The 13,846-nt window shown below is 35.1% G+C and overlaps 1 protein-coding gene and 1 pseudogene across 1 annotated transcript; one reads left to right on the top strand and one right to left on the bottom strand.

Moving 5' to 3' along the window:
- The first annotated feature begins 8,122 nt into the window (after positions 1-8,122).
- Positions 8,123-8,928, top strand: LOC143567049 (uncharacterized). Its single transcript, XM_077053572.1, has one exon. It carries the CDS (start codon positions 8,307-8,309, stop codon positions 8,748-8,750), a length of 444 nt encoding a protein of 147 aa, XP_076909687.1. The 5' UTR covers positions 8,123-8,306; the 3' UTR covers positions 8,751-8,928.
- Positions 8,929-12,084: 3,156 nt separating this feature from the next.
- LOC143567048 (F-box/kelch-repeat protein At3g23880-like) lies at positions 12,085-13,347 on the bottom strand (annotated as a pseudogene).
- Between the last annotated feature and the right edge of the window lie 499 nt (positions 13,348-13,846).

Raw genomic sequence — 13,846 nt, 5'->3', positions numbered from 1 at the left:
CGATTTACATGGCTCCATGAAAAGTTCGGAACTGTGATACTTTCAAGAAGGTTCACATTTTCCAATACCTTCTTTTCCATTGGGTGCCTCCTGCTAAGAAGGAAATTATTGAAGATTTGGGTGATCATGAGGTATGAAGAAAATCATACAAGGGTTAGCTTGTTTTACTACCATTTTTCCTGAAAGTTTGGGACGTTGGAACTATGCTCCCGGGAAAATCAAGGAGTTGCAAGGTGAGAAGACAAAGCTTGAAGGTGCCTTGGGCGAGGGAAGTAAGAAGGTTGAGACCCTCACTGCTCATGAGGAGAGCCTAATTCATGAGCTTGCTATTGCTCGTGCCTCTCTCCAAGATGAACGAGACAAGATGGTGGCCTACAGAAATGAGTTGTATGAACAACGACACAAGATTAGTTAGGAAATAATTTCACTTATCGAGGATTGAAAGATTATTGAGTCTGGGAGAAAAAAGCTGGGGGACGGCTGCAGGTAGCTCGAAAAGGAGAAGCTGAAGCTTACTGATGAGAAGCTTGCTTCCGAAGTTACCATTATTGCTCACCAAAGGCAAGTTCATGAGCTTCTTTTAAAGGAAAGAAATATTGTTTGAGAGTGATTTCCCCATGTTGTCTCCTACTTTCTTAATACTGGTGAGTTGAATTCTATCATTGGTGAAGCTTACACCAAGGCCATTGCTCATGTTCGTCACCATGGTTTTATTGGTTGGGTTCGAGGATGGTAGTGACGGTCATTCTCTTGAGGAGCTTTCTGCCTACAAGCCTAATGTCGTTTATGACTACTTTGTTGCTGCTAAAGTAATGGAATTGATTTCCTTCCCCTACCTTGATTGTCACACCCTCAATTTTCGACTAACGGGGTTTTACCGTGAGGCGCGTGACATACCAGGATCTAGCCATGTGTCATAACAAAAAATCAATTTTTAATGGAAAATCTTTACATAATATTTCTCATCATAAAAGAGCTAAGCACATTAACAATAAAATTTTACATTTGCGGAAGCGTATAAGTAATTAAAACACTTAAAAACCCAGAGTGTGTGTCAAGACGCCCGAACATAACATTTCATTGAAGACTCCCATCATACTTCGATGCTTAATGGGATCCATGCATCCTTGACTCATTTCAACTTCACACGCGCACCTTAAACACATGAGAAAGACATGCTAAATAGGTCAATACAACAATTGGTGAGTTCACATGTTTGAGTTTTAAACAAGTTTGCCAAACAAACCAGTAGGTAAATAAGTAAAAACATTGTAGAGAATATAAGTACGGATAATGTTTAATACCACTAGTTAATTAGGCTAGTAATCATGCTACATTAGTGTAAGTTCCATTGTGACCAAGGCTGACTTGTTAGTTTGTTGCCACCCACGGAGTCTAATACAAGACTAGTGCATATTGCGTTTCTAGTAAATGAAGACACCCGACGACTCCCTCTCCCGAGAGCCCCGAGGGGGTTCATTAAATCCAGTAGTACTACCTTTCAGTACCCAGCCAATGTACAATTGTTAAAGGTCCAATGTGTATGGGGGACTTCAGTTTAAGTTCACTATGTACACATGAGGTATTAACAAAGTCTACAATATCCAAAAAGTTTTGTATGCATGCTTTCTTCCCCAAAAGGATTAAGTAAAAAGAGGGGCGGTGAAACTCACCTCGAATGCGGTTTAAATGAAAGTCAACTGCTTAAGTCAAAGTTGCATACTAGTACCCTAAACAATACAAGTATGTAAGTATTTGCTAAGCGGTTCCTAGAACCCTAAGTATCCAAACAATCCCATTGTTTATTAGTGGTTGAACAAAGTTTGATTTTGCGTTGACTTTGACCAAAGTTTGACTTTTCGTTGACTTTGAAAAAAAAGGTCTAAGTAGTTGACCGTTGACTGAAAATTCTGAGTCTCGATGACCGAATATTAAAGTTCGAGTTTTGTTGGCCGTTGACACAAAATATGACCGACGGCCTGTTGGTGACTTTTGGCTAGACTTAGCCTAGTGGTATAATATCCTTAATCTCGATTTATCAATCAATTATATAACTTGCACTTAGACACTTATCATTAATTTCTATAACTAAATCAATATTTATAAATCATAAGTAAGATAAACATTTAGTCAAATGGTTTCGAGTTGACCAACAAAGTCAAATTCCAAGTTAACACAACAATCTTTGCACAAACTATAACTATTTTATCAAAACAACAAGCTAGACAAATTTGGACAGATTTGTAATCACCAAGGTCCATTTTTCTAACCAACTAAATGTTGGAAATAAATTACCAAACAATTTCCACGGAAACTATCAAGTATTAGGTATCTCCAAAAATTTTCTTGTAATTTTTCAACACTCACAACCATCATGAAAATTCATACACTATAGCAACCTACCTTCAGCTACTTTATCTACACACTACCTTCAGCTACTCTATCTACGCAACAGAAAGTAAATATTTGTCAAAAATTCCATATATGTCCAATCAATGCAAGACTAATTGGACTTGTTTCATAACTCAATATATAACACCAAAGAAGTAGAATCACTCAAATATTCATTTTCAATAACAAGTTATACTTTTTACAAGACAGACCAGAAAATTACCTGTTCAACCAGAATTGATACCCGATTTTGTAAATTCATAAACAGTAGTCAAACAGAGTCCAAAAATTATGATTTTTGTCTTTTTGAAAACTAGACTCAAAGTACTTAACCGTAGCATCAAGAATCAATCAAAAATACCAAGGTTTAATCAAGTTATACAACTAACAATATTGATCACAAAATCTGTCAGCAAGCATATCCAAATCAAAACTTACAACAATCATGATTTTTATATCTTTATGATCCTAAATCACCAAGGGACCATTTTATATGATCAAAACACATCTTTTTATTGTTCATGCAGATTTTATTACAAAGATTTTTAGGATTTTCATATCAAGAAACAAACAAAACAATCTTAACATGTAGATTGTCAATTTTATCGTATATCATTTTCTTATGATTTCATGTGCTTGGATACTTTCATCCCACAATCCCAAATCAAAGAAAAGTAAACAAAAACATATAAAAACATGCTTACTTTCTTGTTTCATCAATGAAGACTCCAAAACCTTGATTCAAGAATCACCAAAACCAATTGTATGTATGTCTAGAGAGAAGTTATAAAGAAAGTGTCACTTAGAGAGAAAAATGTGATATGTGTGTGTGTAGTGTGAATTTCGGCCAAACATGAGAAAAGAAAGAGAAAAGGTTTTCAAATCAAAGGTTGTGTAACCAAAATCTTATTAAAAATATATTAACTCTCATTAACAACAAATTAACCCATTGCATTCTCACCACCCACCACCACCTCCAACACCCACTCCCACCCGCCATCACCGCCACCCGCCAACCATCCACCAACATCATCAACCTGCCACCACCACTTACCAACACCACCCACCACCGCCACCACCAACCATCACCACCACTGCCACCCAGCGCCACCTGCTACCACTACTTATCACTACCACCGATCTACCCATCGCCACCAATCATCTCTTCCATGTCCACCCCCCCCCCCTCGCCACAACCACCACCCACCACCACTATTACTGCTCACAGCTCACCACACCCACCGTCACTCACCACCATTTTTAATTTACTCATGCCTCTTCTAGCCTACCAAACAATACAAAGTAATAATTCATTCCATTACCCCCATACAAAACAAACCCTTATGTTGTTTTGTTTTTGGAGCCGGGTTTCTTTGAAGCAGCCTCTTTCTTCCCCAGTGATAGAGGTAAAATTTGTCTGCATCTCATCCTTTCTGGATCCTACTAATAGCTCTTGCTACGGATGGGATTTAATGTTTATGATTGTTGTTATTTTATTCAATTTAGTTGAGTATGGTTTTTATTCTCTTTAATAGATATTATATAAATAATTATTTCAACCCTAATAATTTATAAAAAAACACCAGGGGTGCTTGAGTTTAAATATTTGCAATAGACAGTAAAGTACTTGGTTGGATAATTAAACAAGATGCAAGACTTCTCCAATTTCTTATTTAGAATTTTCTAGAGTAGGGTGGCTTGAAACACGTGTCTTAAAATGATGTTTTGAAAAGAATTATGTACTGCATTACAGCAAATATTATCTGTTTTTTAAAGTCATCTGGAAAACGGACCCTCATCTTCTTGAGTTGCAATATGAACATGTTAATATATTAATGGTGGAATTTACATTATTGCAGACAGATCAAGTCCCACTTCCAAATAAAGTTAAAACAATCGTGGGTTAGCAACAATATCAGCCAATGATGGTGACAACATGATCAATCTCCACTCGCATGCGACACCCTTTCTCAGCCACAAGTTATTTGCTTCTTTTACACTTTTGTGTGTTCTTTGATGTTTAAAAGTATATATACAAGCTATTTTCGAATAAGATTGGAGATCAGTTTCTTCATGAAATGAATGTCGATGTTTAACTTGTATCTAGTTTTACTAAGTTAGATTGTACGTAGTTATCACTTACCGATACTTGCTCTTAACAGCAAATATATTTGAATTCTATGCATTGATTTTTGCCACATTTATGCAACTTGTTTGCTGTTATAAAACTACTACAATGTTAGCACTAACTAAATGTCTATATTATAATAGTTTGATAAATAGTTATAAACTAGGAAGATTCCAGGTGCGTTGCGCCGGGTTGATGTTATTGACAATCGTACCCGTACAGCTTATCAAATCGTGCAGTGCGTCTGCGAGTCGAGGTGAATTCGATGGGTGCCAGGATAACGAAACCAGTAATCAACCCCCCCCCCCCCCAAATATAAATAAAAAAAACCTTTGTTAACACAAAAATACAACAAATTAACATAATAAACACGTGTTGCGGTTACGAACCGATGACCTTCGGTTGATATGTTGTTACGGCCCAAAAAATAAAGCAACTATAAATTCGTTCACTTTTAAATACAACAATTTAACATATTTAAAATTTTTAAAAATGTGGCGAACAAAAAAAACATGCACGTTGCAGTTGCGAGCTAATACAAATTCATTGATTATGGAATCGAGGGACAAAAAAGTGATAAAAAAAACTCACGCGTTGCGTTTGTGAACTAACGCAAATTCAGTCGGAATTGACATTGTCGAGACTAAATCGTACATAGAAAACCATGTGGTGTGGTGGTGAACCGACACTGGTTTGGTTGGTATCAGGTTACGACTCCGAAATTAAAGCAATAAGTTAATTCGTCCACACTCAAAATACAAACAAATTAACATATTTACATAAAAAAGACCACGGAGAAAACAAAAAAAAAAACGTTGTAGCCTTGACCTGACGCGGGTTCGTCCAAAATCGATGGACTAAAATAACTCACGGGGAAAAAAACCTTGAGTTGTGACCACGAGTTAACACGAATTTGGCCTGAATCATTTAATGGTATCAACGATAAAAAAGCCTGTATTCTTCTATGACAGCGAACCGACCGAATTTGAAAATGTAAAACAAATTAAAAGCAAATAAGAAGTTTGGTGACAAATCACGTGATTACGTCGCCAAACTTCTTAATTATCATATATATATATATAGTAATGAATAATATCTCTATTATAATAAGTTCGATAAATAGTTTTAGATTAATCATGCCACCATTATAATAGTTTGATAAATAGTTTTAGATGAATTATATAATAGTTAACACTAATTATATATCCATTATACAAAATCGGGTCAAACTAAGTAGGGTTTCAACTCGGTCAAAGAAGTGTTGGGAATTCCCAAATAAACACAAGAGCTACAAAGAGAAGAGCCTAACTATTCAAGCAAATTTCATTTGTTAGTTGTTACTTGTTAGTTGATATGGAGGTCTAGAAATTATAAGATTTTTAAAAACATTTTGATATCGCTTGACAAGGTTAATGATAAAAAAGCTACATATTGTTTATGGATGAAGTATAAGAGGCGGAAATCGAATTTTGAGTGTGAAGCTTGGCGTTTGTTTAATTTTGTTAATTTCTCTCTGTAATTTGGTTTGGTTTTGTGGTTTAGTGTATTTTTGTACTTTTACTCGTTTGTGTCTCTTACGGTTTACAAGTTTTTATTTTCTTTAATAAAGAATTTGACCTTTAAAAAAAGGTGAATTATATCTTTAGCAAGCTATTCATGGCGCGCATTCTTGAGTTTTTTGATTTGGAAAAGAAAATATAAAAAAATATATTTTTTCATTCTTGAGATTTTTTATTAAAAGAAAGAGAATGAATAGAAAGCTTATGTTTTTTTTCCTTCAAAACTTTCCTGCCAAGTATGACGTGATTGTGAAGAAAAGTTTATACCTCATTACAATATTACTAATTTTTCTCATCTAAATTCTCTTTTCCATGTTGTTATAAGGATATAATTGTAAAGCTGTAATTTTTTTCCCTATCTTTTCTTTTCGAATTAACTCAAGAATATAATTAACACTTTATTTTCTTTTCATTAGTTTCATCAAAATTAACTTTTTAATGGGTAAAAGCTTGTATATGATATAAACGGTAAATCAAAGTAAAATATTTTACATGCCTCGATCGCCAAATTAAAGAGAGTAATGCAGATATATTTTGTGCTAATAGTGTTAGCGAGCATATTAAGAAATTGAGATTTTTGTTTTCATATACTCGTAGTTTAATACAAAACGTTAGTGCTATCGTTAAAGACACTCATTCTATTAAAAAAAACACATAATTTATACTAAAAAAAGTACAAATTTACTTGTGTTAGCAAAATATTTCTTTTAAACGTGTAAAATAATTTTTATATAATCCATGTTTAAATATATTGAAGGTCAGACAAATTTCTGAGGCCGGGTTGGTGTAATATTTGGTGAATAGTTCTGTTTTGATGGTTGTCCAAGCATTATGTTTTTGTTAACCAGAGTTTGATTTGGACTCTGTACAATATGCACATGTTAACAATTTTGTTTACACGTTATGAAAGAAAAAGGCCTCTATGAAGGGTTAATCATGATAAATTATAAAAGTATCAGACCAGAGTTTGTGTCGTTATTTAAGTTTATCGAGTTATTTATAGTCATTATGTTCATAGATTTTATTAGCGTAAGTTTATAAGAGTTTGAGTCATAGTTGTTTTAAGTTTCGAGTATAGTGGATTCACATGTTTCATTGATTATGTGTGGTTTTATTTTTGGCTTAATTATATTGATAAAGAGTTGATCAATTGTTGATCAAAATCGTTTCCTCGTTTTGATTCTAAATCACAATAGGGTGCGGGGCAACTGATTCTTTAGTTTCTTCTTTTTTATATACAATATATATAATCGTTTTTCCGCTCCGCCCACATGAGCAAAGTTTAAGATAGTTGCATTTGAAAAACAAAGTAACAAAAATTGGGTATTAGATTTGAATAAGTACTTAAGTTATGTTTTCTAAATGGTTAATAAACAACGAACTAATTTTTTATAACGTCATGGAGTTTACTCTAACGCATCTTAATTCCACATAAGCTTCACATCACTCAATTTTTCTCTCTTTCACTCCGTCTCATCCAAAGAAAATGGTTTAATCCATTAGTAATCAATACATGATTAAAATAACAAATCAATTAGTAATTAATACATAATTAAAATAACAAATCAATTAGTAATTAATACAAAGTTAATACATATAGTTCGTTTTAATCCTTGAAAAGCATAATCCATGAACTTTTTTAACAAATTTAACACCAGTGGAGAGTGATTTAATACATATTTAAATTATCATGTCATCTTAAGTTATATTGGCCGGGCGTTTAAGTACCCCATGGCCGGCCTAACGTGATTATCCCAAAAACCTTATTGTACCTCTTCAGTTTACCATTACAACGACAAATAATCATAAACTGTGTGATAAACCTTAACTAAAAATCCGGACGCCCCCTTATGTTTGTGGTTATCATATGAAATAGAACTTCTTTTATTTGATATAAAGTGTTTTTGACTTGTAATATTATATTAAAAAGAAAAACTTATATACTAGCGGGACAATTTTTTAAGTCAAGTTCATGCGAGTGGTTGTTGAAGAAAATCATTGAACTTCGAAATTCAACAGTGGTGGGGACATACAGAAATCTGGCATTGTATACACCACGTTTCAACACCGAAATATTATTAATCATGAATCCATGTTTTATGTGTCCTCCGCTTCACTTTTGTAGTTATTCACCACGCCTCTTAACAACTATAAATAGACCCATATATGCATTCAAAGGAGTCACCAACCAATAAACGTACTGATTAACCAATTATATCGGTGCAAATATGAGGAAACTAAGGGCATTGAGTTTGGCTAGTTTGCTTCTACTTTCGAGTTTAGTCGTCATGTGTGAGAGTCGAGTAGCAAGAAAGGATTTGGGTTTGGATTTGGGAGGGATTGGTGTAGGTGTTGGAGTTGGGATCGGGATTGGTGGAAGTGGTTCAGGATCCGGTGCAGGCGCGGGTTCCAGTGGGTCTAGCTCGTCCTCTAGCTCTTCGAGCTCGAGTTCTAGCTCAAGCTCGGGTGGAGGAGGAGGAGGAGCAGGATCAGAAGCCGGCTCGTATGCTGGTTCTCATGCTGGATCTGGTTCAGGAGGTAGGGGAAGAGGTGGTGGTGGCGGTGGCGGTGGCGGTGGTGGTGGTGGTGGACGTGGAGGTGGTTCAGGAGACGGAAGCAGATATGGGTCCGGGTATGGGCATGGAGGTGGTGGTGGTGGAGATCGAAAATAAACAATACTATGGTTTAATTTCTTGTAAGATTTATGAATAAGTATGCATGCATGCATGAATGTTTTTAATGGTTACTTGTGTATTATAATTAGTACATGATTTTTATCGGGTGTGTTCATGGATTGTACTGTTATTGTAATATTTGATCTTCTTTGGAATTAATCTAGCTTTAAACCAACACTATAAAGTCCATAATTGTTTATATTATTTTTAGCATAATTATTTATGTTTTTTTGGCAAGTCATAGAATTGGCTTTTTTTAAAGCAATGAGGTTGGCTGACCGGTAGTTTAAAATAGTAATTTGTTAATGATTTGATCAAATTGGTAGATTTAGATTAGTCACTAGTGCATGACATGCAAAATCAATCATCTTGTCTTTTGAATAGAGTTTTAGAATAATGAATAATCCATGTCTGAGACCACGTAGGGAAATTACTAAAATAGAAAAGTGGACAAAACATGTATATAAAGAAAGGCAAGGAAAAATAGCATTAGCCTCCAAATGTGTTTTATCGGTTTATATACTACAATGGTGGCTATATGTTCTTCAAGGTTGTATGATCAGACCGTTACTTTAGGCTCCAAATATATCTAAGTATCAATGTATATGCTATAAATGTGTCTAAGCATTTATCAAAGTTGCATGAACAATATGTTTAGGCTCAAAGATGCTTAAGCATCGGCGTATCGACAACAAAGCTATCTAAATATATTTCAAGAAGAGAAGAGGAAAAAGTTAGCCAACCAACCTGTTTTTAGTATTTTTTTTCCTATTTATTTAGAGAAAATCATCAACGACATCTTTACTGGCTAGTCCAATAAATATCCGCAGCTGACATGCTTGTTCAATTGCGTAAGGGATCAGGTTAAGGCTTGGAGTTGTTATGGTCTCAGATTCTAACGCGTTTTCCCACTGACTCAATGGTATTTTTCTCACATCGATGAGTTTTCTCATTGATGATATTCCTGTGTGAGTCAAGCTTCAGAGTCAAAATAGATCGTTAATATCTCGTCTGAGAAAGCCTCACTCAGATTTTGTGAGTATTCTTAACGTTGTTCAAATAAAATAGGATAAATAACCCATAACTTTTATAATTTTGAACCAACCATTGCTTTACATGCATTCTTTGGCACACCAAATTCTAATCCTAACATAGAAGATTCTTCTAAATGCAATACATCCGCAAACTCTTAAATAAATTGTCACAACATATTTCAAACTATTTTTTTAAAACATTCATTTCTTTTACAACACTAATTTTCACAAACCCCATTAAATAATATTATATGTATATGTATACGTATATGTATATGTATATGTGTGCGCATGTGATGTGCAAAAATACCCAAAATCAAATCCGAATTATCAGATTCGAATAGTGTTTTTAAAAATTTAAAATAATTTGGATATCTGAAATATTAATTTATAAAATATTAATTATAATAAACTAATTTACAAAATCAGAAGTGAGGGCACAGATCCACCACTTGTGGCCTAGTGGTAGGAGGCTTGCAGGTTGTCAGTTCGAATCTTGATCTCACTCGAGTTTTAGTCCCCCGTGTGTTATGTCGGAGAGTTCTACTCTTGTGATGGCACAACGAGAGTCAAGTGGCAGCCAAAGTATGGTTTATCAGGGAAAACGTCTATACCAAACTTTGAAGCTAGCATGAGATCGATTAAAATATCATAGTCTGACATAGCACAGAGACTTTTAAATTAAAAAGTGCTATGACCTCATATAAAAAAATTGCTGTTTTGAAAAAAAAAAGTGAGGGCCTGGGAGATTATTCAAATCTCACTTCTCAGACAAAACCCCTGAAACCCCAACCTCGCGCAGTCGAAGCCGCTTCTAGGTTCGATTTACAATCTTTGTAGCCTCTCTTCAACCCGTTTGATTTGAAATTGACTCTGAATTGCAGGCAACGATCTTGATACGATTCAAATGCACCTGATAATCCTTCCAATTTATTTTTCTTTCATCTTTTTTTCCAATTATCTTCATACTCGATGATATGTGCAATTTGGTACATGATTTCTTCTCCAATTTATTTGATTTAGATAATATAATTAGTCATTTTTTTCATGATGCCCTCCAACTGTTTGATGAAATACCAATGAACTTGTTTTGTTACTGATCACCTTCTTGATCGATTATTCTTGTTTTCAGATTATTTTTATTAACAGTTTGTGCCATCTATTTAAATAGGTGTCATGTTAGTTTGTAACAGTTGCGGAATACAAGTGTTCGGTTTGTCTTCACCCGGCTATCGTAAGTGGGTGAGTTGTTAGGCCGTGTGCGGTTTGTGTTCTTTACAAAATGATTTGGGTTAATGCGTTGACTCTTGAGTTTGTGCTGTGTTTTTGTTGGGTCTGTGGCTGCTGGTCCAATGGAATTCGATAAGAAGACGATTGATTCTTGAAAGTATGCCTTACGGAAAATATTGATAGGGCCTGCTATAGGAAAAGGTGTCCATGATCTCGAGTCTGCAGACGGTTTTGTTGCTGATGGAGGTGCTTCTGGATAGACTTCATGGGTTCATGCTCTAGTTGTTTTTTGGTCTCCCATTAATTGGGAGGATTGGATGTTTTTAGTTTTAGTTGGTACTTTGTAACATGGACACTAGCTACTTCCTAGTTTCCCACTCTATGAAAGTTTCATTTAGCTTGTCAAGAAAAGAAGTGCAACATGCATAATTTTGAGTTTTGATTGCCAAACTAATCATTTTTAAATTGGCTCGACCCGTTCTTTTTTGTCATGTTTATTTTTAATGTTTTCTTTGACTGGCCCATTTGTTTACCTTATCTATTTGTGCCCTTCTAACTAAAATTCTTGAATCCGTCTCTGATTATTACATCAAATGGGCCTAACTAATCATCAAGTTAAATACCGGCCTTCAAGATTATTTAAAGCAACATATTTAATTTGTCTGCAACACGATGTATCATGTATAAGCTTTTAGTGACTGAAACAAATCCTTAATTAAAGAAAAGTGAAATGATGCATTTGTAAAATAGATGTTGAAGCTGGTCCCTTTTTTGGTAATCTTCCTATCTTTCAACCGTATTATAATATGTAACCAGTGATTTCCATCTTTTCTTTGACTTTTTTTTTGGGTTACAAATGCAACTGACCAACATTCATTTGAATAAAAATTATACTCCGTAAAAAATAGTTCCAGTTCCATGAAGTTTAAATATGCAATGACTTCGGATTTTTCCTAAGACGTGTAACCATATTTTAGTTTACTTAAATACAAACCTTCAGTAGCTGGTTAATAGATACATACTATTAAAAGGCTTCATTAACCCAAATCAAGATAAACCCACAAATATAGTTACTTTATAAACATAAGATAAGCCAAATTGCTATAAAACGTAACAAACAATCAGTCACTTTTTATGAAGCCAAAATACAACTTTTTAGATCAGGTTTTTTAATGAATAACGAGTTGAAAACAAACTAATTTCATACAATCTTATGTCTATTGTGGGTTCTTCGTCCCAACCATCGAAGCATACTTCATACAAACCGCGACTTTTTAAGTTGTAAACAAGCATCTTCCTCCCAATATCTATCATTAACACATCTCCATTTTTGTTCCAAAGCCCTAAAACCTTTAGGAAACCATAAAGAAGAGGCGGTTCATGCTCGAACTGACAGTGCAACACCCACCCTCTCTCCTTCAACACCCACACCTCAACGCCCAGGTTAACAATTTGATACACGTATCCAAGTTCACCATGTAAATCAACCAGCTGCTCCCTAACCCAACCGGAAGCTGGTAGTTCTTGAGGAGGATTGATTACTCCAAATTCTTCCTTAGCCACATCAAAGGTTATTACCTGATTAGCCAATGTAAGCATCCCTTAACAAACACGCCTTCACCGGTTATCGGAAAAGACGGGACTTGTGGTATTTTTCGCCACGAATCCGTGCCCAAAACATGCACCATGGTGCATACATCCTCCTCCAGTTGATCAAAGTTTGGTGGCTTATCTTGCTTTCTTAACGCAACACACACCATCTTGAAGGTGTTGGTTGACTCATCGAAACCAAGCCCGCTTGGCTCCTGGACACATAGTTGGTCCGACTCTTCACGATCAATCCCACGAGACCGCTTTTGTTTGTGGACATAATGGAATGTTGCCTTCATGGGTGGCAACTCATGACATTCTTTCCTTAGTGGGTTGATCACAACCAAATTGGTGGCGTCGTCACGGTGGCGTTGTGATGAATAAAGTAGACCGTTACAAGAACCTAGGATTATGTCATTAGAACGTAATTTTAAACACATAAAATCCATAACTGGTGGCTTCTTTCTCACTTCTTGGGTACAACCGCCTGCGTCTTCTTTATGTTCCAAGAAATTGATGGTGCATTTTGAGTTGGGAAGATCTGATGCGAATTGATGGAACATGATGAGCATCGGATCGGTCGAAGTCGCTTGTTTGGCATGCATGGATTCGAGATATGGATCGTTGATGTAGTTGCGGAATTGCTTGCTTACACACCGGAATCGAGCCAGGGATTTCACCGGCATTCTTGAAAAGATGTCATGAATATTTTTCGAAGACAATTCTGCCATGATCGTGGATTCGTGAAAGGTTGAATGATGGTGAGATGATTAGGTTTTACGACTTTACGGTTTGCGTGATATGCAAGGAATTGGTTGTATTAATAGAGTGTATGAATCAATGTATTTAAATTTTGAAATACAAAAGTTGATCGGTTGGATTAATAAAATAGGAAACTGTATCTTCGAAACCGACCTATATAAAAGTTGGTGATTTGGAAAATTAACGGTACGTAACGTCGTGGTTTTTAAAAGAATTTATGTTCGTTATTTTTTAAATACTTCAAAAGTCAATACAATTACTTTAATGAAAACAAGTTCGATAAAAAAACGAAATTTAAAAACACCTTATTTTTTTAGGGTTTTAGGAGATGTTTTATCGAACAATGAACCAGTTCACCGCTTCAATCGGTTGAACCGGGCCGGCCGGCCAAACGATTTTTGCTTAAAAATACTAGAAAAAAGATATTTTAAAAAAATATTTTTTAATAGAAAAGCGGTTCAACCGGTCCGGTTTTCC

The sequence above is a fragment of the Bidens hawaiensis genome, unplaced genomic scaffold, assembly GCF_021521415.1.
Source record: "Bidens hawaiensis isolate Kalapana, Puna unplaced genomic scaffold, B.hawaiensis_p1.1 tig00023205_1, whole genome shotgun sequence".
Lineage (NCBI taxonomy): Eukaryota > Viridiplantae > Streptophyta > Magnoliopsida > Asterales > Asteraceae > Bidens > Bidens hawaiensis.
This window is presented reverse-complemented; position numbering and strand designations above follow the sequence as displayed.

What these genes read in the sequence shown, in the direction of transcription:
- LOC143567049 (XM_077053572.1), top strand. Translation starts at nt 8,307, where the DNA reads ATGAGGAAACTAAGGGCATTGAGTTTGGCTAGTTTGCTTCTACTTTCG.